The sequence below is a fragment of the Anas platyrhynchos genome, chromosome 1, assembly GCF_047663525.1.
Source record: "Anas platyrhynchos isolate ZD024472 breed Pekin duck chromosome 1, IASCAAS_PekinDuck_T2T, whole genome shotgun sequence".
In the NCBI taxonomy this organism is placed as follows: Eukaryota; Metazoa; Chordata; class Aves; order Anseriformes; family Anatidae; genus Anas; species Anas platyrhynchos.
In genome coordinates, this window is record NC_092587.1 from 206,423,980 (window position 1) to 206,448,670 (window position 24,691).

Here is a 24,691-nt window from a genome sequence, read left to right on the forward strand (position 1 = left end):
GGGCAACCCGGCCACCACACCAAGCTCATTTTTACCTCTTCCTGCCTAAACGGAGCAAGAATCCTCAGCAGGACCTGGGCTGTGCCCAGCCTGAGGTCCCCAAGGTCCCCGAGGTCCCCGCAGCACCCGGGTGGGAGGCTTGGAGCGAGGCTTCAGGCGGCGCGACCGAGCTGCTCCCGGCCAGGAGTGGGAAGCTCCTGCATCCTCACACCGAAACCTGCCACCACAAATCCCGGGCGAGCTGAAAACATCCAAAAAAGCAGAAGCAGGGCCCTGGGATCGCAGCGAGCCCCGGCTCCCAGATGCAGCACGGCCCCAGAATCTCCCATGGGAACGACTCCAGCCTTTCACCGCTGCCGAGTCAAATTAGTTCGGCAGCAGCAAGGGTTTCGCTTTGAGAAGGTGAATCTGTTTCATTTTCAAGATATCACGGCGGCGGGCAAGCCACTAAACACAGCATGCAAATAACATTCAAACATGCCAGGCCCTGGGCAGCCTCCTGATATCATGTTCTGTCTTGCGAAGTCAGCAAAACCCGGGGGTGGAAGAGGTTCCTCAGAGCCCCTGCTGCTGCCAGCGATCGCAATCTCAAAGTGCTCCTCGCTGAGAGCAGCCCGCGAGGTGCCAGAGCTGCTGGAGCTGCCTTTCAGCTCCTCCACACCTCTCTCCTCCCTGCGGGGCTGCCAAAATTGTGCGTGGTGGGAACCGCCTGGAGGTGGCTGGGCACGGCGCAGCGGGCGTGCACGGACAACCAGGGTGTGCACGGCACGGCGGGTGTGCACAGATAATCAGGGTGTGCACAGATAATCAGGGTGTGCACAGATAATCAGGGTGTGCGTGGCACTGTGGGTGTGCACAGACAATCAGGGTGTGCATGGGGGTGAGGTTGTGCACGGACACCCTCAACTGGGACACCCTCAATGGGGTGCGCAATCGGGGTGCGCACGGCACCGCGGGTGTGCCCGGATAATCAGGGTGTGCACGGCACAACGGGTGTGCACAGACAACCAGGGGGGTGTGTGGACAACCAGGGGCGTGCAAAGACACTCAGGGTGCGCCCAGGGGTGCGGGTGTGCAAGGAGAATTGGGGGGTGCGTGGATGATGGGGGTGCGCACGGCGGTGTGGGTGAGCGTGGATAATCGGGGTGTGCGTGGCACGGCGGGTGTGCACAGGCAACCAGGGGTGTGCAAAGACAATCGGGGTGTGCACAGCACTGTGGGTGTGCACAGACAATCAGGGTGTGCACGGTGGTGAGGGTGTGCACAGACACCCTCAACTGGGACACCCTCAATGGGGTGCGCAATCGGGGTGCGCAGGGACGATCGGGGTGCGCATGGCACCACGGGTGTGCCCGGATAATCAGGGTGTGCACGGCACAACGGGTGTGCACAGGCAACCAGGGGGGTGCAAAGACAATCGGGGGGTGCACGGCACTGCGGGTGTGCACAGAGAGCCAGGGGGGTGCACAGAAATGAGGGTGGCAGCTCAGCAGGGGAACCAAGCCGTGGTCCTGCTGCGGTGCGCCCCGCTCCCCACCCCACAGCCCGGGCAGCTCGGGGGCTCCAGGCCCCCCGCCAGCAGCACCCGGGAGGTGTGAGGAAGGTGATGAGGAGGGCGCGGGGGCACCCTGAGGGGCTCCCTGCTGAGTTCCCCCCCTCGCAGTGCCGGTGCCGTGGGGCCGTCATCCCACAGCTGGAAGTAAAACCTGGGAAGGCGAAGCGTGCCCTGGGCTGCAGCACGAACGGGGAAACGCGCGGCCCCCGCCTCCCCCGCGGCCCCAAAGCTCTCCTTCCTCCTGCCTCGCACCAAACGGGACGGATCCGGAGCCAGCCCCATCCAAGGGATGTGTCCCTCGGCCCCAGGAGGCATTTACCCCTGCAGGGAGGGGGTATATAAGGCAGGAGGGGCAGCATTTGGGGTCTCCCTCTTGCATCCGCCACCAAAGCTGTCCCTGAGGGAAATTTTCTGGGCTGAAACGAGGGCAGAAACCCCCCCTCTGCTTCGTTTTTCACGTGCCAAATGGGTCATGGGGGGCAGCTCTTTGGACCGCGCTGCAAGGCGGATGAGGCTGACCCCCGGCTCCCGGCCACCCCTCCCCGGGGAGGGGGACAGGGATGGGGACAGCACGGCCCCAGCTGGCTCCCAGGGCCCCCTCCAGCCCCGTTCCCCAGCGGTGCCTGGCACACTTTCTGCCTCCTGCCAAAATAGGTCAGGAAACCGGGCCCCATCCCACCGGGTCCCAACGATGCCACGAGGGGGCTGCACCCACCCCAAATCCCTTCTTGGGGATGGGACACGGCGTGGCACCGGGTGCCACCCGCATCCACGGCACCCAAGGATGCCCGGCCCCATCAGGACGAGCCCCCGCCACCGGGACCCCGCAGATGGGGCTGGGTTTGGGGTGTGGGATGCACCCCTCGGGATGCCCCACTGCCTGCTCCCTGTCCTCCTGATGGTCCCAAAGGGCCCCGACCTGGCCCCGTGGGGTGCTCCTGCTTTTTGGGGGGGGCCCAGCACCTCCACCCCATGCACTCGGCACCGCCGCTGCTGCACGAAACCCCGCTGGGACCCGGCTTCGGCTCCCCGCGAGTGGGAAGTGAAAGCTGCAGTGGGACCCCTGGCTGCCTTCCTCCTCCTCCTCTTTCTCCTCCTCTTCCTCCTCTTCTTCCTCCCTCCTCCTCTGCGCAGTCCGGGGCCCCTGTGCCAAACCGTGCGCCTCGAGAGGGCCAGCCCCGGGGGGCGCAGCAGCCAAAAAAAAACTGTCCCCAAGGCACCCCTGTCCCCAAAACACCCCTGTCCCCAAGGCACCCCTGTCCCCAAAACGCCCCCTGCCCCATGCCAAGCACCGAGCGCCAGCTGGCACCGGGGACGCCCCCTTTCCACCCCAAAACCACACAAAACAGCTTTACAAACCCCCCCCCCCATGCACGGAGCCGCCTCTCCAGCAGCTTTGGGGTGTCCGAGGGCCGCCCCCCGAGCACCCCCAGGGGGGCAGCATCACCACCACCCCCCCGTTGTGCTCACAGGGAGGGGACACAGGGCGCAGGCACCGTGGGGTGGCACGGCGGCGCTTCCAAATGTGCCCCCAGGTATTTTTTGATTTTTTTAGAGTATTTTTAGAGGTTTTTAGAGGTTTTTAGGGTATTTGTATGCAGCAGGGCAAAGCCTGGGGGCCCCGATGGACACCTCCCCTTTTGGGGACCCCCCCTGCCCACGGGGATGAGCCAAGAGCCACCACCGGAGCCTGGCACCGGCCGCTCTCGCTTCCCCCCTGAGGTGCCCGGGGGGGGGGGGTTCCAATTTCTGCCTCTTTGGGGGGTTGGCAGAGACATCCACGGGGCAGGGGGGGATCCCAAAACCCTCCCCTGCCCTAAACGACCCCTCCCTGGTGCCCCCTGCTCCCGGTACCAGCTCCGGGCAGCCTGGCACAAAGGGTCCCGAGGTGGCACCGCATCCCTGCGGCGTCACCAAACCCCCCGAGGTGGCACCGAGGGGGGGACATCCCCCAGCCACACACCCCCCCAGAATCCCCCCACTGGCCCCCCACAAATCCCTGCCCGATTTGGGCCCTGGGAGGTGCTGGGATGAACTGGGACATACTGGGATGCCTCCAGCCGGGCGCACGGCCCCGCGGTCACCGCGCCGAGCACTTTTGGAGCACGGACGCAACCACCCAAAACCTGCCCCAAAACCTGCCCCATCCCAAAAAATGCCCCTCCTCCCCCCCAGGAGCTCACCCGACCCCCAGCTCGGCACGGCACGAGGAGCAGAAGGAGCAGGAGCAGCGCAGGACGAGCAGGGTCAAAATTCGGGGCGCACGGGGTGGGGGCAGCGCCCAGCACCCCCCAAATAGGGGCGCAGGGAGCCTTGCGGGGTGGGGGGCACCCCAATACCTCGGTGTGCAGCCGGGGTTGCGCCGCGGGTGCCGCCGAGGCGCAGCAGCAGCAGCTCCGCCAGGCCCAGGCTCGTTCCTTGGCTGCCTCCTGGAAACGGGAGCCGAGGGGAAAACCGCAGGGACTTTCCCAAAAAAAAAAAATTTAAAAAAATTAAAAAATAAAAAAAATGGGCAGGGTTTTTGCGCTCGGGTTTGGTGTTTTTTATTTTTTTTTCCCTGCCCAGTTCTCTTCCCAAGGGGGGAAAATGAAGCGGGGTGGCGCGGGGACACCAGCACCGGGGTCCCCAATTTGGCACCGGGACCCTCCTCGCTCCTGGGGGGGCCGGATCCTGCCCTGGGTGGGGGGGGAGGATTGAGGGGGGGTCCCCGCAGCCCCTCGCCCCCCAAGCAGCAGCCGTGGTCCCCTCCCCGTGGCCGCTCGCCAGCGTGGGCACACAATGCCCCTTTCATCCCGCGGGGACACGGGGACATGGGGACGGGGACGGGGACACGCTCGCCGCCGCCCCCCCCCCACGGCCCCATGCCAGGGTGGGTGCCCCCCTCGGGGGGTCCAAGCCAGGGGGTGCCGCCCCCTCCCCAAAAAGCACCTCAATCCCCTGTGCCCCCCCTGCCCTCACCATCCCGACCCCCCTGCGTGCCGGATGCGCCCCCCCAAGCACCCAGCCCCGCTCCCCCCCCCCCCCCAAACACCAAACCCTGGGCGCACCAAGAGGCAAAAGACCCCAAAAACACCCCCGCCCCCCTTTTAATTGGGTCCTATTTTTAATGAGCGTGGGGGAGGCCGGGGGGGGGGGCAGCGGTGGGGGCCACAACTGGGACCCCCGTGGCGCCCCCCAAGCCCCCATGCGGGGTCTGGGGGTTCCCAAACCCGCAGCATCCCCCCCCCCTCCCCAACCCCCCCCCTTCGGCCGAGCCACCCCAAATCTTTTTGCGGCAGATTTCACTTTTTTGCTTTCTTTTCGTTTTTTTTTTTTTTTTTTTTTTGCTGTTTTGGGGCAATTTCGCAGCCGGGAGCAGGAGGGGACTGGGCCGTCTTTACGCGCGCCCCCCCCCACCCCCCCACCCCAAAACCAGCACCGGGACGGGCTCGGCGCCACCCTAACCCCCCCCCCAAAAAAAAAAAATCCCCCAAAACCCCCCAAAACGCCGCAGCCCGGGGGGGGGCCGGAGCTGGCCCCGGGGGCCGCCCCCCCCCGCCCAAACTTGGCCAGGAAGTGACCGGGACGTGGGGGGGGGAGCGCACGGTGCCCTGCGGACCCCCCCTCCCTGGGGTCCCCCCCAGCTTTCCTGGGGTTGGGGGGGGGGGAATTTTGGGGAGGTCCTGGGAGGGTCCGGGGGGGGGCGCACTGACCTGGCCGTGCCGCTGCGGGCGCTCCCGGGGGCTCGGGGGGGGGGGGGGGAGGAGGAAGAGGAGGAGGAGGAGGAGGGGGAGGAGGCGGCCGAGCCCTTCCCACGCCTCCCCCCGCGCACAGCCCCCCCCCCTTGAAACCCACCCCCCCCCGGAGCTGCTCAACCCTTATCAGCCCCCCCCTGAGCGACCCCGAGGCGCCCCCCACCCTTTTATCCCCCCCCCCCTCCTCTCCCCGTTTTATGGTGCTCGGAGTCCCCGAGCCCCCCAAACGCCCCCCCCCCCAAAAAAAAAAGCCCCGACCCCAGCCCCCGGGGGGGGGGTCCTGGGGCTGCTGGGGGGGGGGCAGCGAAGCCCCCCTGGGGGGGGCCCGGGTGGTCCCTGCCCGAGCCCACCACATGTTTGGGGGGGGGGGGCACACAGGGATGGGGAGGGTCCCATGGGAATGGGGAGGGGGGGGGCAGGATGGAGAGGCGACCCCCCCGCGGCCGAGTTGTTTGTTTTATTCCTAAAGAACCCGCGCCGGTACAAGGTACAAAACCTGCCCCCCCCCCACCGCGGGGGCACCTGCAAGGGGTCACACACCGAGAGCCCGGGGCCCCCCCCTCCCCGAGAAAAGAGCTTTTGGGGGGGGGGGGCAGAAACCCCCAGGGATCCCCCCTCTGGGGGTGCTGGGGGCCCCCCCAAGCTCCCCTCTTTATGCTTGGACACGCCAGGAGCCCCCCAGCCCCCCCTGGACACGCCAGGAGCCCCCCCTAAAGCACAGGCAGCCCCCCCCAAACCCCCCCCCAAGCAGAATAGAGGGGATGCGAGGTGGTGGCACGGGGGGGTCCCCTCCTCCTGTCCCCCCCCCTCCCACCGAGGGCTGAAGGGCACTTTGGGTTCGCCACCGACGGGGCCAGCAGCATCCGGGGGGGGGGCCTGGCTTCTGGCTTCCACCCCCAGCCTGGGGAGAAAGGGGGGGGCACAAAACGACCCCCAACCCCTCCTGACCCCCCCCCTTTCCTCCTGACCCCCCCCCGAGGAGCTGGGGGTGCCCGGCACGGCTGCGGACCCCGAGGCAGAAGCGCGGGTGCGTGCGCGCAGGCGGGTGCGAGAGCTGCGGTTTGGAGAGGGTGGGGGGGACACACAAAAAACGACCCCCAGGAGTGCAGGGGGGGGGTCAGGGTGACGGGGGGGGGGTCGGGGTGATTGGGGGGGGCTCAATTAACGCTGTCCTCGTCGCTGGCCTCGCCGCGGTCGTCTTTGGTCTCGGAGAGGGAGCTCTCGTCGATGTTCTCCAGCGAGGCGGCGTGCTGGATGGAGAGCTCGGAGAGCGCCAGGGCGGGCAGCGTGCTCTGCTCCGGGAACAGCCAGGGCTTGAGGCAGGGGTTGTGCCGCTGCTTCCAGTCCGGGTACTTGAGGCAGGCTTTGTACATCCTCTTCATCGCCTGCCGTGGGCGCAGGGGGTTGGAGAGGGCGAGGGGGACAAGCTAGGGACCCCCCGGAGCGAGAGGACCCCCACCCCGATACCTCGTGCGCACCCGACTCACCTTGGGGGCAAGGAACTGCGAGGATTTGTTCACCACCCATTTCGGCAGGGAGCCTGTGGAACGGAGACGAGAGGGGTCCCCGGGATGAGGCCGGCACCCCCTGCACCCCTCAGGGGTTGGGGGGCTCCGGGACCCCCCATCAAAGGGGTGAGGGGAGAGGGTGAGCAGGGAGGGTGCAGGGAGAATGGGGTGGGTGCGCCCAGTTCGCTCCAGTTGCACCCAAGGGAGCCAAGAAGGGTGCCCCCCGGGTTCCCCCCTGGTTGTTTCCCCTCCCGGTGCTGCCAAATTTAAGATTTCAGCTCCTTGGGCACAGCCAGGGATGTTTTAGGGGAACGGTCCCAAAATGCCCCGAGTGGTGTCACCCCAGTGCCCCAACTGGGACCAGTATGACCAGCACGACTCCAGCCCCCCGCTGCCCACTTTCTCCAACGCCGCTCCCCAAATCCGCCCTGCCCGCACCCACCCACCCGTCCTGTCTGAGCCCCGTGGGGTGGGATTATTGGGGTCCCCCCCCCTCACCTTTGGGGTCCACCTGTGCCAGGTAGGTGATGGTGCAGCTCTTGGCCCCCTTCCCCTCCACCAGGTAGCCCGTCTGGATGGACACCGCCCGCACCATGTCCTTACGGGGTGGGTATTTCTGCAGGGGGGGGGACACAAGGAGGATCAGGGGGGGGTGACGGCGCAGGGCACCCACAGCGGCTCCCCCAAAACACGCTGGCACCCACGGGATCCCACCCCAAAACCCCCACCCCCATGGGGACACCGGGGGAGCCGCGGCACCGCGGGGTGCCAGGCGATGCGCCCCACCACCTCCCCCTCCCGGGGTCCCTCTCCAACCCCACCCCAAGCCTCTTCCCAGGCACTGAGCGACCCCAAAACCCACCCAGCCCCATAGCACCCCCCCCCCGGCCGCCCCCCACCCCCAGCAGGCGCTCACGGGGTGCTTGACGGAGTAGTTCATGATGATGTAGTCGGTGCCCATGGGCAGCCAGGAGCGCAGCGTGACGACGTCCCGGTTCTTCAGGGGCTTGGGGCACTTCCCTGGGGACAGCAGCGGCGGGGGGGCAGAGGTGAGACCCCCACCCCCCCCCCAGGCATTTATCCCAGCCCCCTCCCCACTTCTGCGGGTGCCAAATCCCTCCCAAACCGGGCTCCTCACCGTGACACCACGAGCGCACCCGGTCCCCACCGAGCCCCAGGGTGCTGCTGGCACCCCGCTGCCCCCCCCGCTGGCCCCGTGGCCCCCTCCTCACAGGCGTAGTAGCCCACGTCGGCGTTGACGGTCAGGCGGCCGATGTCGAAGGTCTCGATGACGTTGGTGTCCCACTTCTTGCGGTACTCGATGTCGTGCAGCACGTCGTACAGCGTCTCCGCCGCCACGTCCTTGCACTCCATCCTGCACTGCAGGGGCGGGCGGCTGAGAAACCACCCCGGGAGGGGGGGGCCACAAGCACCCAGCACCCCCAGGAGGGTGCAAAGGGGCAGCAAAAGCCCCCCCGCTGTGGGATTGGGGAGCCCCCAGCCCCTCAGAGCTCCCTGCGCATCCCCAGCGCCAAGCTCCGGTGCCCGCATCTCCGGCTGCTGCTCGCTCCCCAAGGGCAGGGGGCTGAGGGGAAGCCCCCCCGGCCCCCGCTAGCAGCAGCCCCAGCAGCTGACGGCCCCATAAAGCAGCAAAACCCGGCCAGAGGAGGCGGCACGCAGCGCTCCCCCCCCCACTCCCCCCCCCCCCGCCTGGCTCTGCGTGACGCGCCGCGAGCTGCGTTTGGGTGCTCCCAAAATCCCTCTGCTGCCAGGCAGGAAAATGCAAAAAAAAAAAAAAAAAAAACACAAAAGGGAAAAGCCCACCAGCGGGGCGGGAGGATAACAGAGCTCTCCACGCACAGCTCGGCCCAGTTTGCCCCAGTTTGGCCCAGTTTGCCCCCCCCCCCCAGAGCCACCGTGGTGCAGAGAGCCCTGCACCGGGATGCCCGGGGTGCTGAGGGTACCGGGGGTCCCTTCCCATCTTGGGGGGTTTCTTCCCTCCTCGCCTCCATCCTGGGGGCACGGGGGGCACGGGGGGGGCAGCCGCAGCCTCACCAGCCCCGTGCCCACCGCGGGGTTGGGAGCAGCTCCAGTAACCATGGCAGCCAAATCCTCAGCAAGAGGAGGAGGAGGAGGAGGAGGAGAAAGGCAAAGCTGCCATCGGCGCAGCGGGGCCACCACGGGACCCCCCCGGGGGCGGTCACAGCGGTGCCCCCAGGCAGGGGGAGGGTGTGGGGTGCAGTGGGGGGCACCCATGGGTGCCGGGGAAGGAGCTGGGGGAGGCTGAGGTGAGGTTCCCGGGGTGCTTCCCAAAATGTCCCGGGGCGCAGCTCCTCCGTGGGGCGCTGAGAGCCACGGCAGGGCTGGGGGTGCCCTCAACGGCACCGACCATGTGAGGAAGAGGAGGAAGAGGAGGAGGAAGGAGGGCTCACCGGGGCCACCGGGACGGTGGGCGGCTCGCCGGGGCACGGGGCAACACCGGGCCCCCCCCCCCCTCGGGAAGGGCACGGTGCCACCCAGCGCCGTGCGCCCCAGCCCTGGGTCAATATTGACTCTGGGTGTGCGTGGCCAGCAGGAGGAGGAGGAGGAGGAGGAGGAGGAAGAGGAGGAAGCAGGGCCAGGAGGGAGGCGGGGGCAATGCCTGTGCCAGGTGCTGCCCCGCTGCGCTCCCAGACCCCAAAATTTTGGGGGTGCAGCCCCAAAAAAGGGGCTCTTTTTTGGCAGATCCTGCCCGGGATGGGTGCTGGCTGCCAGCAGGGTGGCCACAAAGCACCCGGTTCGTGGCCTTCCTGGGGGGGGCCCTGAATTTTGGGGTGCACCACGAGAAAAAGCTGCTGGGTCTGGGGGATGAACCAGGCACCATCCAGCTTTGGGGCACCCAAACGTGCCCCAGCCTGTGGGGTAGGAACGGAGCCAGCAGGTCCCCAGGGGGGTCCCCCCCCTCCACCAGGGGTGCCCCCAGGGTGCTGGGGCCAATTTGGGGCTCCCCGGCACTAAAAGGTGTGGATGGGGGTGGAGGGGAGGAGGGGGGAACCTCGCTGCTGTGCGCGGCCACCCCATGGGAGCGCGTGAAGGTGATGGGGCCGGAGCCTTCCCTGAGGTGCCTGGCGTTGGGATGGGGGCTGAAGGGGGGGGTCCCGGCTGGGGGGGGGCACCAGAGGTCCCCTAACCCCCAGGGATGGCACCTGCAGCCCTCATCCTGCAGAAACCCAAAAATGGGGCCGAGGCCAGCAGGTCCCCACCACTTTGGGATGGAGAAACCCCCCCAGGACCATTCCCAACCACCCTCCCCTGCCCCAGGCGCTCACACAGCCCACCCAAAGCCTCACAGGCGGGGGCTGCTCCTGCCCGGACCCCCCCAGCCCCACCGTTGCGCTGCACCCACGGGGTCACCGATGACAACGGAGATCTCCCCGTCTCAAGGTGACCCGAGCCGGATCCGTGGGGATAAATAAATAACGAGCAGCAGCCCGGCCTCACGGGGACAGCCAGCGTGTCCCACACCATTTTGGGGTCTCTGTGACCCCCCCCCCCCAGGACAAATTGCAAATTTCCAGCCGGCCCCAAGGCTCGGCACCGCGCGGCACCGGCTCGCTGCGCCTCCAGCCTCCAGCGAGCAGGTTGGGCGAGCCCGGCACCTCTGAGGGAGAGGAGGACACGGGGAGGGGGGGGCCCGGGGGGGGCACCTCTTCAAAGCCGAGCGAGACGTTCGGGTTTCATTTAATTACAGAGCAGGAGAGGGAGCAAACAAAAGCAGCCCCGGGAAGGTTTTGGGAAGCTGAGGCGTGTGCGCTCCCGGTGCCACGTCAGCGGCCACCGGGCATGGAGGGGATGGCACCGGGGTCCCGGGGGGGGTCCCGGGGGGGTGGGTGCCCGGCAGCACCCCCAAATTGGCACCCCTGGTGCCACCGGGCATGATTTCTGCCCTGCCCGCAGGTGAACCAGGGGGGGGTTCCCAGCAGCAGGGTGCTGGGGGCAGGACGCCGGGGCAGGGGGGCGCAGGGGGCACCGCGGAGAGGACCCGAAACTTCGGGGAGGGAACGTGGGAGAGGTGCAGGTGTGGGGCAGAGGTGGTGCGAAGGAAGGTGACCCCCCCCCAGGGTAAACAGGGGGGCTTGGCCCTGCTCCCCCCCAGCCCCCCCGGGTGCTGCTCCAGGGCTCTCCGTGGCAGCGCGGGCGAGGTTCCGGGTGCCGAGCACCCATGGGAGCGTGGCGGCAGCCCCGGCCAGGACATCCTGGTGCGTGTCCCGTGGGGCTCCCCGGGCTGAGCTCATCGCCACGGGCACACGTGGCACCTGGGGATTGTCACCCGTGGGGCAGGGCATGCAGGGGGGGGGGGCAGCACCCGAACACCCAGCCCCCCCGGCACCACGGCCCCGTCCTTCCCCCAAAATCCCTCCCCCAAAATCCCTCGGTGCGCACCAAGCTCCCCCTTTTCCCATCCCACACCAAACCCGAGGACATTTGGGGAGGCAGCGACACCCTAAAAGCACGCAGCAGGGGCTGGGGGGGGGACACACGGTGACATTTGTAGACCAGGCAGCGTGGGGGGGGGGGGCACTGGGACATTGCGCTCAGCCTGGTGCCAACGGGGACCCCATAACGGGGACCCCTCCAAAGTCCCGCGTGTCCCCAGGGCACCGCAGCCCCCGGGGAGCAAACAGCACAGACACAGCCGCCTGCATCACGCCCCCCCCCCGGGGCCAGGGCCCCCCCCCCGGCGCTGCCTGTTTGTGCTGCCAGCTGCCAGCAGGCCGCGACGCCACCGCCACCTCCACTCCCACGCTGTCCCCAGCGGGGTCCCCACCAGCAGCCAGCGCCATCCCCCCCCCCTAAAGCACCGGGGGAAGTTTTCCCTTGGATTTCCCAGCGCCTGGCACCTGCTGTGCCCCCCCACCCCCCCCCAAAAAAGCTGCTCTCCTGGCATCTCGCCCCACAGCCACCTGCACCCCCCGCAGCTCCTGGCCAGCCCGGATGGGGACACAGCAGGTTGGGGACACAGCGGTCCCCTACCCACAGCCCCCCCCCACCCCGCACGGTGAGACTTGGGGGAGTTTTTGGGGTGGGGGGCACAGCCCCACAGCCCTGCTGTCCCCGATTGTCCCCGCGTGAGTCCCCACAGGCCCCCTTGTCCCCAGGGAACCCCACCTGTCCCTGCGCACCCCAGGGTGCCACTTGTCCCACTTGTCCCGGGTTCCCCACTCCCCCCTGGGGTCCCCGCTCCCCCTTTGGGGTCCCTGCTCCCCCCACGGGCACTGCACCACCCCAGGGTCCCCTCCCCGTGCACCCTAAGGTGCTGGTCACCCCTGTGTCCTTGCTTTCCCCCCAGGGCCCCCAAGTCCCTGCGTGAGGGCTCCCCCCAGGGTCCCCACTTTCCCCAGTGTCCCCCATTTGGGTGCTGGGCTCCCCCCAGGGTGCTGAGCTCACCCCAAATCCCCACTTGCCCTAGGGTCCCCAAGGTGCTGCATCACCCCAGGGTCCCTACTTGTCACCAGGTCCCCGCTCACCCCCCCAAGTCCCCACCCCACCAGGGCCCCCCCCCGGTGCCACGGGGACCTCCCTTACCCCCGGAGTCCCCACACACCCCAAGTCCCCTCCACTGCCCCGCAGCGCTGGGTCACCCGGGGGTCTCCGCTCCCCACCGAGCCCTCGCTTGTCCCCACTGCCACCGCGCGCCCTTGGGGTCCCCAAACACCCTTGGGGTCCCCAAACACCCCTGGGGTCCCTGCGCCACGGGGGTGCGCGGTGCCATGGGGTGCGCGGTGCCATGGGGATCCCCAACGGTGCGCGGGGTACCCGGTGCCAAGGGGTGCCCGGGGGTGCCCGGGGGGGGGTGCCAGCTACCCGGGGGTGCCCCCCCAGCAGGGGCTCACCTTGATCTTGTGCAGGGAGCGCTCGGGCTCCAGCAGCTGCACCCAGACGGCCACCCCCGCCTTGCTGTAGCTCAGGCTCCATCCCCGCTCGCACTCGCACTCCTCCCGGAACGCGCGGAAATCGCGATCGTCGGGGATCTGCACGCTATCGCGGCCCGACATGGCCCCGCACCGGCTTTAGGGGGGGGGGTCGGGGGTCGCCGGTGCCGGTGCCGGGGGCTCGCGGCGGCCCCTACGGCGGCGGCGGCATCCCCGGGGCGCGGCGCCGCCCGGTGCGCGGTGCGCCATGGGCCGGGGCGGGGCGCACGGAGGGGCGGCACCGGGGGCACGGGGGGGGCGAGGTGGGGGGGGGGGCACCGGGATGAGGGGGGGGGCACCGGGAGTACCGGGGGGGGAAGGGGGAGGGATGGGGGGGGGAAGGGGGAGTGCCGGGGGGGGGAAGGGGGAGTGCCGGGGGGGGGTATCGGGGGGGTACCGGGAGCACCGGGGGGGCACCTGGGGGGGTACCTGGAGGGGGGGGGGCACCGGGAGTACTGGGGGAGTATCGGGGGGGCACCAGGGGGGGTACCGGGGACGTACCGGTAGCACTGGGGGGGGTACTGGGGATGGTGGAATTGGGGGAGGGGGTGGGGGGCACTGGTGGTGGCACTGGGAGCACCGGGGGGGGTACCGGGAGCACCGGGGGGGCACCTGGGGAGGTACCGGGAGCGCTGGGGGGGTACTGGGGATGGTGGAATTGGGGGAGGGGGTGGGGGGCACTGGTGGTGGCACTGGGAGCACTGGGGGGGGCAGGTATTGGGAGGGGGGGCACTGGGAGTGCTGTGGGAGGGGGTACCGGGGGCACCGGGGGGGCACCAGGATCACTGGGGGGACACCTGGGGGGGCACCGGGGGCACCTGGGGGGGCGAGGGGGGGGGGCACCGGGATGGGGGGGGGCACCGGGAGCACCGGGGAGAGGGTACTGGGGGCACTGGGGGGGTACCGGGAGCACCGAGGGGACACTTGGGGGGGCACCGGGGGGGACAGTGGGGATGGTGGAATTGGGGGATGGGGTGGGGGGCACCGGTGGTGGCACTGGGAGCACTGGGAAGGGGGCACCGGGGGGGCACGGGGACATGGGGGGGCTGGTTGGGGGGGGGCAGGCACACGCAGCCTGGCACCGAGCGTGGCACGGGGGGGGGGGGCTCGGTGCCCCCAGCCCTGCGGCAGCGTTGCGGCGCCGCAGCACCTTGCCAGGAGGGCAGGCTGCCACCAGGAGGATTTTTGGAAAGGCCGGGGCTTCCCGGGGGGGGGGGCAACGGGTGCAGCCCCTTCTCGGGGTGCTGCACCTGGAGGAAAAATCCCGTGCGTGGGGAAATGGGGACAAAATGGGGACAAAAACCCCAGCGGAGCATCCGTGGGGACGTCCCGTGGCGCACGGTGGCCTGGGCACGGGGGTTTGTGCCCCACACGAGGCCCTGGGTGATGCCGGGGCTCAGTGCTGATATTTTTGGGGTAGGGAAATAACCCGAGGAGCTTTTTGGGATCATACAGAGCCCCGTGGGGTTGCCCCGCTGGTTGTGGGGCTCGGGGGTGAGGCTGGGGCTCCCCATCCCGCTGCAGCCCCGCTTCGCTCGCGCCGACGCAGAGGGCACACGGAAAGGCAGGGATGGATATGGGGCAGGGGTGGATGTGGGGCAGGGATGTGGGGCAGGGATGTGGGGCAGGGATGTGGGGCAGGGAGCAGCCCTTCCAGACAGGCTGTGTCTGCCCTGCTTCCCAAACCTGTTTTTTTTTATTATTATTATTTTTTATTTTTAATTTTTTCCACCCTGGCCCCGGGCGGCTGGGGCCGTGCCAGCAGCCCGCAGCGTGGGGAGCGCCTCTCCCGGCCCTGTCCCCCCCCCCCCGGGGCCTCACCTCTCACCTCTCCCAAAAATTGGGCAGATGGCATCTGTGGGACCAGCAAAACTGCCCGTGCGCACCCGGCTGGGGCACGGCGCCGGAGGTGTGCTGGGGTGAGGGGGTTTAGGGGGGGCAGGCTGGGCTGGGGACCCCCCTCTGCACACCCCATCACCACCAGCTCCCTCTGTTCAGTGCCCAAAACGGCTGAAATTTGGGGCTGGGTGCAGGAATCCCAAATCCTGGCTGCCCCCACGAGCGGCTCAGCGGGGAGCTGTGGGGGTGCTGGGTGCCTCTAAGCCCTGCTCTGGGGACATTTGTGGGTCCCCCCCCCAAAATTCACACACATCCCATCGCCTTTTCCTGCCGGAGCTGAGCCCTTTTGCCTTGGTGCTTTTTTTGGGGCAAATCCCAGCGTTCCCAGTAACACCCAGGCCGGGTTTCCCACTGGTCCTGCGCCCCCAGCTCCAGTGCCCGCGCGCTGAGCCCCAGCTCTGCCCCGCCACCGCCCCGTCCCGAGGTGTTCGGGGTGAAAAAAAAAACAAATTTTGGTGTTAATTGCTGGGATTGGGGGCTCACACGCGTGGACGCGCAGCTGGGAGAGGAAGCGGAGCTGCAAAGTGGCACTGGTGGAGCCGGGCAGGGAAAAGGTGGCCAAAAGGAGAGCAACGGGAGGCAGGGCCCTGCCAAAACTGCCCCCGTGCCCTGTGTCATGGAGCTGGGGATGGGGCTTGGCACAGCTCACCATGGCACGGCTCGGCACGGTTTGGCACAGCTTGGCATGGCTTGGCATGGCTCGGCACAGCTTGGCATGGCTTGGCACAGCTTGGCACGGTTTGGCACAGTTTGGCATGGCTTGACATGGCTTGGCATGGCTTGGCACAGCTTGGCACGGTTTGGCACAGTTTGGCATGGCTTGGCATGGCTTGGCACAGCTTGGCACAGCTTGGCACGGTTTGGCACAGTTTGGCATGGCTTGGCATGGCTTGGCACGGCTTTGCACAGCTCGCCATGGCACGGCTTGGTACGGCTTGGCACGGCTTGGCAGAGTTTGGCACAGTTTGGCACAGCTTGGCACAGTTTGGCACAGCTCACCATGGCATGGCTTGGCACAGTGTGGCATGGCTTGAGACAGCATGGCACAGTTTGGCACAGCTTGGCACAGTTTGGCACAGCTCACCATGGCATGGCTTGGCACAGCTTGGCATGGCTTGAGACAGCATGGCACAGTTTGGCACAGCTTGGCACAGCTTGGCACAGCTCAGCACGGCATGACACAGCATGGCACAGCTTGGTACAGTTTGGCATGGCTTGGTACGGCTTGGCACAGCTTGGCACGGCTTGGCACAGCTCAGCACGGCATGACACAGCATGGCACAGCTTGGTACAGTTTGGCATGGCTTGGCATGGCTTGGCACGGCTTGGCACAGCTCAGCACAGCATGACACAGCATGGCACAGCTTGGCACAGTTGGCACACGGCTCGTTACGGCTCGGCACAGCATGGCACAGTTTGTCATGGCTTGACAGAGCTTGGCACAGCTTGGCACAGTTTGGCACAGCATGGCACAGCTCGGCACAGCTTGGCACGGCTTGGCACAGTTTGGCACAGCTTGGCATGGCTTGGCACAGCTCAGCACAGCATGACACAGCATGGCACAGCTTGGCACAGCTCGGCACAGTTTGGCATGGCTCGGCACAGCTTGGCACAACCCTTCCTGTGCCCCCAGAGCCGCTGGCGAAGGCGGGCAGAACAGCACCCGCAATAAACCCCAGATCTTGTAAACAACCCCGATTTTTTTATTATTTTCTCCCTTTTCCTCTCGCTGAGCCCCAACCTTAACGGCCGGGCATGTACGTGCACACACGCAGTCACACACGTGTGCACACGCGGGGTGCAAGCACACCCGGGGTGCAGAGTTCACACACGTGTGCACACGCGTGGACACAAGTGCATGTGTGTGCCCACGTGTGTGTGGCTGTGCATGCAGCTGTGTGCACGTGTGCACACCCCTATGTGTGCAGATGTGTCTGTGAGTGCATGTATGTACATACGTGTGTCTGTGTGTGTATGGATGTGTCCCTATATGTGTCCGTGTGTGTGTGGATGTGTACATGTGTGTTTGTGTCCATACATGTGTGTATATGTCCATGTATGTAGGTATATGTCCATATATACGTATGTTTGTGTCCATATGTGTATGTATGTTTGTGTACATGTGTGTTTGTGTCCATATATGTATGTATATGTCCATGTATGTATGTATATGTCCATATATGCATGCATGTGTCCATATGTGTGTGTTCATGTCCATATGTGTATGTCTGTGTTCATACATGTACATTTGTGTCCCTATGTGAACATGTGTATCCCTATATGTACATATGTGCCCATGCATGTACATATATGTCCATGTATGTATATATGTTTGTGTCCCTACATGTACACGTGTCCCATACATGTACATACGTGTCCCATGTATGTACATATGTCTGTGTCCATGTACATGTTTCCCTATATGTACATATGTGTCCATGCACGTACGTGTGTCCATGTATGTTTGTGTCCCTATATGTACATAAGTGTCCCTACATGTACATATGTGTCCCTACAGGTACACACGTGTCCCCACATGTACATACATGTCCCATTCATGTACACACGTGCCCCATATATGCACATACATGTCCCCACATGTCCTCACATGTCCCATACATGTACACACATGTCCCCACAGGCACATACATGTACATACAAGTACACATGTCCCATATATGTACATATACGGGACACGTACACATCTCCACATGTACATACATGTACCATACATGTCCCATACATGTCCCCACGTGTCCCTACATGCACATACATGTCCCCACATGTACATATATGTCCCCACATGTCCCATACATTTCCCATACATGTCCCCACATGTACATACATGTCCATACATGTACATGTGTCCTGTATATGCACATACATGTCCCCACGTGTTCCTACATGCACATACATGTCCCCACATGTACATATATGTCCCCACATGTACACACATGTTCCATACATGTCCCATACATGTATACACGTGTCCCCACATGCACATACAAGTCCCCACATGTACACGTGTCCCATATATGCACATACATGTCCCCATATGTACATACATGTCCCATACATGTCCCGTACATGTACACACGTGTCCCACACATGCACATACATGTCCCCACTTGTACATACGTGTCTCGTATATGCACATACATGTCCCCATATGTACACATGTGTCCCATATATGAACATACATGTCTCCACATGTACATACGTGTACCATAGATGTCCCATACATGTCCCCACGTGTCTCTACATGCACATACATGTCCCCACACGTACATATATGTCCCCACGTGTCCCATACATGTCCCATACATGTACACACGTGTCCCCACATGTCCCCCCCCCCCCCCCCCCCCGTCGGGGCCGGTCTCGAACCCGCGGCCCCGCGGTTCCCGGGCTCCGCTTCCCATCATGCCCCTGCCACCCGCCGGCTCCGCGGTGCTCCCTGGGAGTTGTAGTCCAGCGGCCGCCCCCCCCGCACTGCGCAGCGCGGGGCGCGGACTCCACCTCCCATCACCCCTCGCGCGTCGCCCCGCTCCGACACCGCTCCCGCGCCTTTCCCCGCCTCAGCGGGCGGCCGCCATTTTGCGTGCCGGCTGAGGCGGCGGCGGCGGGGCAGGAGGGCGCGATGCTGGGCTCCAGGGCGGCCCGCCCGCCGCCGCCGGGGCTGGCGAGGCTCCTCCGTGCTCAGCCGTGGCCTCCGACCCCTCGGGGAGCCTCCGGAGCTCCGACAGCGACTCCCGGGCCGGCGGCAGCGCCGTTGGTCCCGGGCTCGGCCGGCAGGGGCCGCCGCGAGCCCGCTGTGAGGGGGAGCGCGGCCTTGCCCTGGCGGGGGGCGGCCTGCGGGGGGCGGCAAGGCCCGGGGGGAGCCCCCTCGGCTTTGGTCGCTGCGGGGGGCCCGGTGGTTGAGGGGTGTCCCCCCCATACCGGCCTCGGAGCCCCCGGTGGGCGGCGGAGGGGCTCCTGTGGGGCTGTGCCGCCTGCGGGCCTGCTCGTCGCCGCGCTGGCTGCCTGCTACGTGAGGGACCGAGCCACTAAGGGTGATTATTGGTGTCCCCACAGGGCTGGGGGGGGGTTGGGAAGGGTCTCAGGGGGGAATTGGGGAGCTCTGAGGGGTGAGGGGGGTGCTGGGTGCCTGTCCCGGGGGGGTGCTGGGCTGTGGGGGTCCCTCAGGTGCTGGGAATGAGCCTCAGGGTGGGCACAGCTCCTTGGCTGCTCCCTGGGGTCGTGCCCTGTGTGTCAGAGGACAGCAGGGAGCTGTCACCTCACGCAGGGGGTGTGGGCAGTGCTGTGCACCCACCCTGCTGCAGGATGCTTGATTTGCTTCATCTCCCTGCTTCTGTGCCCTCAGCAGGGGACGTTTCAGGCACAGAGGAGCTGAGCACTTCTTGTGTCCTCAACCCCTGTGGGAAGGAAGCGCTTGGTGGGTGGCCACAGCCCCAGCACTAGGCTTGGGCCTCAAAAGGCTGACGTGTCCCTCCCAGCTGAGGCATTGGCGTGGTCCTAGGGGGGTTTTGGGGTGAGCTGAGTGCTTTTAGGTCAATGTGTAAGTGTGGGTTTGTGCCACAGCAGTGGGTTTGAGTCCCCTGCCCGGTGCTGATGCAGCGTTTTGGGGCTGGGAGGGCTCTGGGTGGCCTCGTTAGTGCCTCTGGACGAGGTGCTGCTGGAGCCTAGCCCATTAATGCTTTGCCAGGCACACACAGCTTGGCAAACCTCAGTCCTAGGGTGAGGAGCTCTTCAAGCTCTGCAAAATGAGGAGTTTTCGTCACGAGCCACTGCTCGCCAGCCGAGCTGGGGCAGGACAGGCTGTGGCTGCAGACAGGGCTCCTCGCCCCGTGGTTTCGGGCACGTCAGAGGTCGGTTTCCCCATGAGTAACGCTCAGCCTGCTGTTTGTGTGGAGGTTGTGCTGTCATTACGGGAAATCTCGTCTAATTAGCAGTTTGTGCCTCGTGCTCCTGGCAGCCAGAAGCACGCCGAGTGCTGCTGGTGCTGCCTCGTCCTGGAGCAGCAGAGGAAGAGCTGAGGCCTGTGGGGTGCTGGAAGGTGGCTGCTTGGGCCGGCTGGAATCCTAATTAGGCTCCTGTCTAATTGTGGCTGTTTGTTAGCACCCTGAGAGGGGCTGTGACAGAGCCATGGCTGCCCAAGGAGATGGGTTATAGGCAGAAAGCTGGGCACAGGTGGGTTGGAGAGGCCCAAAACGCTGGGTGGAGAGGGCAGGGAGCACCTGGAGCTGGGAGGAACTGGGAGGAGCCCCTCGGAGGTCAGGCAGCAGCTGGCAGAACTTTTTGGGGGGCTCGGATGTGTTGGATAGATGCTGCCCTTCCCCGTGCAGCCAGGAGGTGTCCTTCCTCACCCACAGGAGGAGCTGGCTGTGCTGGGGCTGCTCTGTGGGCCCAGGAAGGCAGCAAGCAGGCAGCTTGCTCCTAACCTGCCCTCAGAAAGGGATCCTTGCTACCTGTGCTGGTTGGGGCCGTGCCCTGCACCCTTTCTGGGTTGTTCCTCAGCCGTGCCTGGCTCCTGACTCCTTTCTCTGTGTCTGTTTGCAGAAGACGCCCTGCTGGAGGCCGCGAGGTTCAACAACGTGTCCGAAGTCAACAGGTGAGCAGCTGCTGGAGGCGTGTGACGAACGCTGCTGCACAGGGCAGGTGGGGAAGCTCTGGGGAAGGGCTGGGTTCCTCCCGGGTGCTGCCATGACCCCGCACGAGGCTGTGTGAGGGCAGGAGCAGAGCCAGGAGGGGCTGTGAGCGGTTACAGGTGAGCTGCAGGGTGGCTCACGGGTCCCTGCAGCGCGGTGCAGCGTGGTGTGGACGTTCCCCTCTAGGCCAGGAGCAGCAGAGCCACGTTTTGGTGGGTCTGTCCCCAAACTAACAGCTCTCACAGGCTCCTAACAACAGCCTTCCAGTGCTCTTGTTGGTGCTGAACCAGGACAGGGAGACGTTTTGGCAGCCTGCACGGGGTGGCAGCAGCCACTGCTGTGCTCCTGGCGGCCCCTGTTTCTCTCAGGGCTCTCCCACCCCGTGCAGGACCCAGGAGCTCCGTGCTGGGTGTCCTCCTGTGGTGAGGAAGAGGAGGAGGAAGAGGAGAGCCCTCCTGGCCCGCAGCCCGAGGATGCTCCGTGCACCCCTGGGGCTGAGCGGAAGCAGCCTGGCTCCTCCGGGGCCGGGGTCTGGTCTGGATCAAGGGCCGAGCAGGATATTGGTGCTCAGCTAATTGGCACATGTGTTCTGCTGCTGCTAATTGCAGGAAGCTGCTGCTCAGCGCTGCCGGGGTGATTTGTGAGCCTGCTGGGGCACAGCAGCACCAGGGCTGCGGCTCAACACGGCCCAGCTGTGCTGCGTGCTCACAGCTTTGGTTTTTGAGCCCTTTCCTTCTGATCCCTGCCCTGTAGCACCCTGTATTTGCCCACAGGCATGAGGTTACAGTGGTCCCCCTGCCCCAGACAGTTTCAGCCTCAACTTTATCACACACCTCAGCAGCCCAGAGCCTCCGTGTGCTGCTGGCAGGCTCCTGGAGCTCGCAGAGGCACCAACAGCCACGTGAGGGGCTCCTGCTCTGCCCCCCTGCGAGGAGCAGAGCCCCCGATCCGAGCTGAGCAGCGAGGGCTGCACCCAGGAGAGGGCAGCCCAGCCCCGTGAGCGCCCTGCTCCCTGCGCTGCCCCACAGAAGCAGCCCTGAAGGAGTTTTCTAACAGGATGAGGCTCATTTAAACCCAAACCTCTTCCGGGGTGGCGGTGTGGCAGGGCTGAGGGGCTCGTGGCCTTGCTCAGGTGCTTGCTCTCCTCCTCTGCCACGAGGGGTTTGGCTTTGCTGGCTGCCTCGTTGGGCTTTTTGCAAGGTCCTTGCCCTGCTGGCTGCTCGGAGCTGGCCCCTTGGAGCAAAAGCTGTGCTATGCAGCAGGGAACCGCAGAGCTTTTAGGATAGCTCTGTTCCTTTATCCCCAAAATGTTCTGATTTCTGTTGAAAGGAAGTGACTCTTCATTGCCCTAACCCAGAGGATGATCCGAATGATAACCAGGGAGTTTGGGGACCACCACAGGGGATCTGGTGGCAGCAAGCATAGCCAGGAGATGGTCCTAAAACAAACAGCAAAGCGTGGGCGGTGCGGGGACCAAGGCACGCGTGGCTGTGTCCTGAGGCTGTGTTGAAGGGAATTCCTCCTTATTCCAACCAGAAGCTTTTTCCTCGTTCAAGGACAGGACTTTCAGACAGAAAGGACAGTTCTTTCAGACAGAGCTCACGCTGACACGTCGGTGTTGCTGCGGGAAGGATCCCATGGCCCGAGGCTGGATGCAGCTCGAGATCCACACGCTCTGTTTCCCTCTGCTCTCAGCTCCCGGCAGGTTTTCTCCTCTTTGCCCTCTCTAAATGGGAGAAAACACTCTGATTCTTGCATCGAGGTCAAGGAACGCGTTAACTTTTGCGACCGTTCCCTTTGGAGCGTGTGGCCAGCTCTTCCCTTCAACCCCTCGTGCTGGCGTGGAGGGCGAGGCTGCTCTTCTAGAAGGCTGCTCGCCTTTCTTCACGGGCACACGTGATGGAAGGAGCCGTGCAGTGCTGCAGCCAGCCCAGCCCCGTCCCCTGCCTTGTCCTTTTTTGTAGCCAGACTGCGAGGAGGAGCTGAGATAAGCTGGCAGGACCACGGTGGGTCCGTGGGGATGAGCCTATTTGGAGGCAAAATGGGTTCTGCCCACGAACGCTGCTCTCATCTTTCAGCTCCCTCCAGTGCAGGGAGTGGGCTGGGAGTTCAGCAGCCCCCGCTGCTTGTTCCCCTCTGTGTTTGGGTGCGTTAAAGACATTTAGAAACTGCTTGTGAAATCCCTGACTGGGCTGTGGTGTTCCCTTTGCTTACCCTCACCGGGCCTGTCATTGTTAGAATATATCCGAGTTAACTGACATTTAAGTTTTTTAGGGTAAACAGACTTTTTTTTCCCTTTAAAAGTTCCCTTTAATCTCACAACGTGTGCACCGGGTCGTGCAGCTCCCTCCTCTTATTTTCAGGGAAGTTTTTGCCTGGTGATGAAGTCGGATTTGGCCTCGGGGGCTCGGAGCAGATAGGGCAGCTCGGATTTCTCCACGTCGGCCGTGAGATATCGTGGCAGGCTCGTGTGTGCTTCGCCCTGGGAGGCTGTGAGACCGAAATGTTGGAAGGGAGGAGGAGGAGGAAGAGGAGGGCAGCGGGGGTTAAGGAGGAAAGCTGGGCAACGAGCTGGTGCTGCTGCTCAGCCTGTCGGGGTTTGCAGGGCGTTTTGCCTTAACACTTCCTGTGCAGCATTATTTTCTCCTGCTTTTTGTAGCGTTCTGAGCCTAAAATCTCCCCGGACCTGTGTTTGTGTGCTGAGTCATAAGAGCAGGCTTTGCAGCCAGCGGCCCAGCAGCCGGCCGCAGGAGCCAGCAGCTCTCCTGCCTGTCTCCAGAACTGCTCAAACCCAGCGTGCCCAGACCCTGGCTGGGAGCAGACGCTGCTTCAGCTGGCACAGCCGCACGGACAGAGCCAGGGAGCACCCAGGGGGCGTGCAGGCTGCAAGCTTCAAACTGCAGGACAGAAATGAGCTTGTGCTGTGGCTCTGTTTTCTTTTGCCTTCCCCATCACGTGCGTTCTGCAGTGCTCTCACCCACCCTTCGTGTCCCTGGGCAGCCCCGCTCTCCTCCGAGGGTTCATTTTCCCTTCAGAAATCCAGATGTGTAAGAGCTTCCCTCTAATTTTTGGCATTTTTTCATGTTTCCTGAGTTCACGTGTCTCTGTGAAGCACTGCAGCCTGTTACCAGCCCTGAGCTGCTCGTGCAGGGCTTGGGAAGCAGCCACGACCCATCTCAAGGAGGAACAGCAGCAAGATCAAAGGCTGTTGAGCGGCCTGCCTGGTGCTCCTCAACGGGCAGCTCCTTCCTCCACCCCTAGCAGGAGGATTATGCTTTCATGCTGGGAATGCTGCTGGTTTGGGATGGATTTTTTCCCCGTGCAAAGCCGAGGGCAGATCCCAGGAGGGCGAGCGCTTCGTAGGGTGTCAGCCACCCCTGCGGTTAAACGCTGACATATTGGGGACAGGCTGGGGGAAAAACGGAGCGGCCGAGGGCAACAGAAGCTATTGTTGTGGAAAAGTTCAAGTTTCCAGCTTCCTCTTCCTCCACCTGTCGGGAGGGCGAGCTGGGCCCGCTCCCGGCGCTGAGCACAAACTCAAACATGCCCTCTGGGCTCGGCTGGGAGCGCGGTGTCAGCGAGTTAGTCACCCAGAACCCCGGCAGCGGGGTGAATAGGAGGCACATCTGTCTGGGGGCAGCGGGGGGAGAGGGCACGGCGCCGCGCGGCGGCCGGCTCGGGCTCGGGTTCTTTCTGTGCCGGGCGGAGGGATCAAAGTGCTGGAGCTTTGCGAGCTGCTGTCTCGAGGCAAAATAGCCCGGGCGCACAAAGCAGCGCGGGGCGCTCTCTCCCGAGGCTCCTCCGAAAAATTCCAGAGCACCTGGTGATGTTCTGCTGGATCCTCTGCTCCCTCCTCTTATTTTCAGGGAAATCTTACAGCCTGCGCATCGCCCCTTGGAGCTGGGGCTCCACGGGCAGAGGAGATGCTGCCAGACTCCAACCTGGATCTAAAAGTGTTAGAAATCCATCAGGAAAATCTGCTTGCGCAGAACGCTGGAGAAGCAGCCGAGCTTTCTGCCCTAAAATCGTGAGGTTTTTCTCTAATCCGTAAAATTCACACACTCCAACAAACAACAAACACAAAAAGCCCCTTGCCCTGCACCAGAGCCCTGTTTTCATCCCACCCGTGTGGCTCTGGGTCTGTGGGGTACCTGCTGCTTGTAGGAACACCACAAACGGTGCTAACAGGGCCACGCACGCACGGGAAACTGCTTAGTAGGTAAGAGTGAGTGTCCTGGATCTTATTTGGTTAAAATGTGGATAAACATCCTAAACATTGATCGGAGGAGTTTATTTAATTAAAAAAAATACTCCTGCTGGTAAATACATTTGGCTGTCTAGGAGCTGAGCAGTGGTCGTCGCTTTATCGATTGTCATATCATTAAATCAGGCGGGG

General features: G+C 64.5%; 3 protein-coding genes across 9 annotated transcripts in view; 1 reads left to right on the forward strand and 2 right to left on the reverse strand.

Moving 5' to 3' along the window:
• Window positions 1-5,304, reverse strand: part of ARAP1 (ArfGAP with RhoGAP domain, ankyrin repeat and PH domain 1) — a 38,910-nt gene extending 33,606 nt beyond the window's left edge. For 3 of the 6 annotated variants that reach the window (XM_072032959.1, XM_072032961.1, XM_072032958.1), the window contains exon 1: window positions 5,248-5,304. The gene's annotated coding sequence lies outside the window, so the exon portion shown is untranslated. Of the gene's footprint in view, window positions 1-35; window positions 357-3,894; window positions 4,019-5,247 lie in introns of those variants that run through there. The other 3 variants (XM_072032966.1, XM_072032963.1, XM_072032965.1) reach the window with 2 other exon arrangements.
• Window positions 5,305-5,731: 427 nt separating this feature from the next.
• STARD10 (StAR related lipid transfer domain containing 10) lies at window positions 5,732-12,957 on the reverse strand. Its single transcript, XM_072032969.1, has 6 exons — window positions 12,671-12,957; window positions 8,030-8,177; window positions 7,714-7,817; window positions 7,296-7,413; window positions 6,777-6,829; window positions 5,732-6,674 (listed from the first exon to the last, which is right to left on the reverse strand). The coding sequence occupies exons 1-6, from the start codon at window positions 12,830-12,832 to the stop codon at window positions 6,447-6,449; spliced, it is 813 nt and encodes a 270-aa protein (XP_071889070.1). The 5' UTR covers window positions 12,833-12,957; the 3' UTR covers window positions 5,732-6,446.
• Window positions 12,958-18,208: 5,251 nt separating this feature from the next.
• Window positions 18,209-24,691, forward strand: part of CLPB (ClpB family mitochondrial disaggregase) — a 61,674-nt gene continuing 55,191 nt past the window's right edge. Inside the window, exons 1-2 of one of the 2 annotated variants that reach the window (XM_038172102.2) lie at window positions 18,209-18,699; window positions 20,207-20,258. In XM_038172102.2, the coding sequence (XP_038028030.2) occupies window positions 18,288-18,699; window positions 20,207-20,258 (464 nt within the window). In that variant the 5' untranslated portion in view covers window positions 18,209-18,287. The remainder of the gene's footprint in view (window positions 18,700-20,206; window positions 20,259-24,691) is intronic. The other variant, XM_038172103.2, reaches the window with a different exon arrangement.

What these genes read in the sequence shown, in the direction of transcription:
- STARD10 (XM_072032969.1), bottom strand. Translation starts at nt 12,832, where the DNA reads ATGTCGGGCCGCGATAGCGTGCAGATCCCCGACGATCGCGATTTCCGC. An exon ending in GCTCCCTGCACAAGATCAAG is followed by an intron (nt 8,178 to 12,670) that starts GTGAGCCCCTGC and finishes CCGCCCCTGCAG; the next exon opens with TGCAGGATGGAGTGCAAGGA. An exon ending in CGCAGTTCCTTGCCCCCAAG is followed by an intron (nt 6,675 to 6,776) that starts GTGAGTCGGGTG and finishes CGCCCACGGCAG; the next exon opens with GCGATGAAGAGGATGTACAA.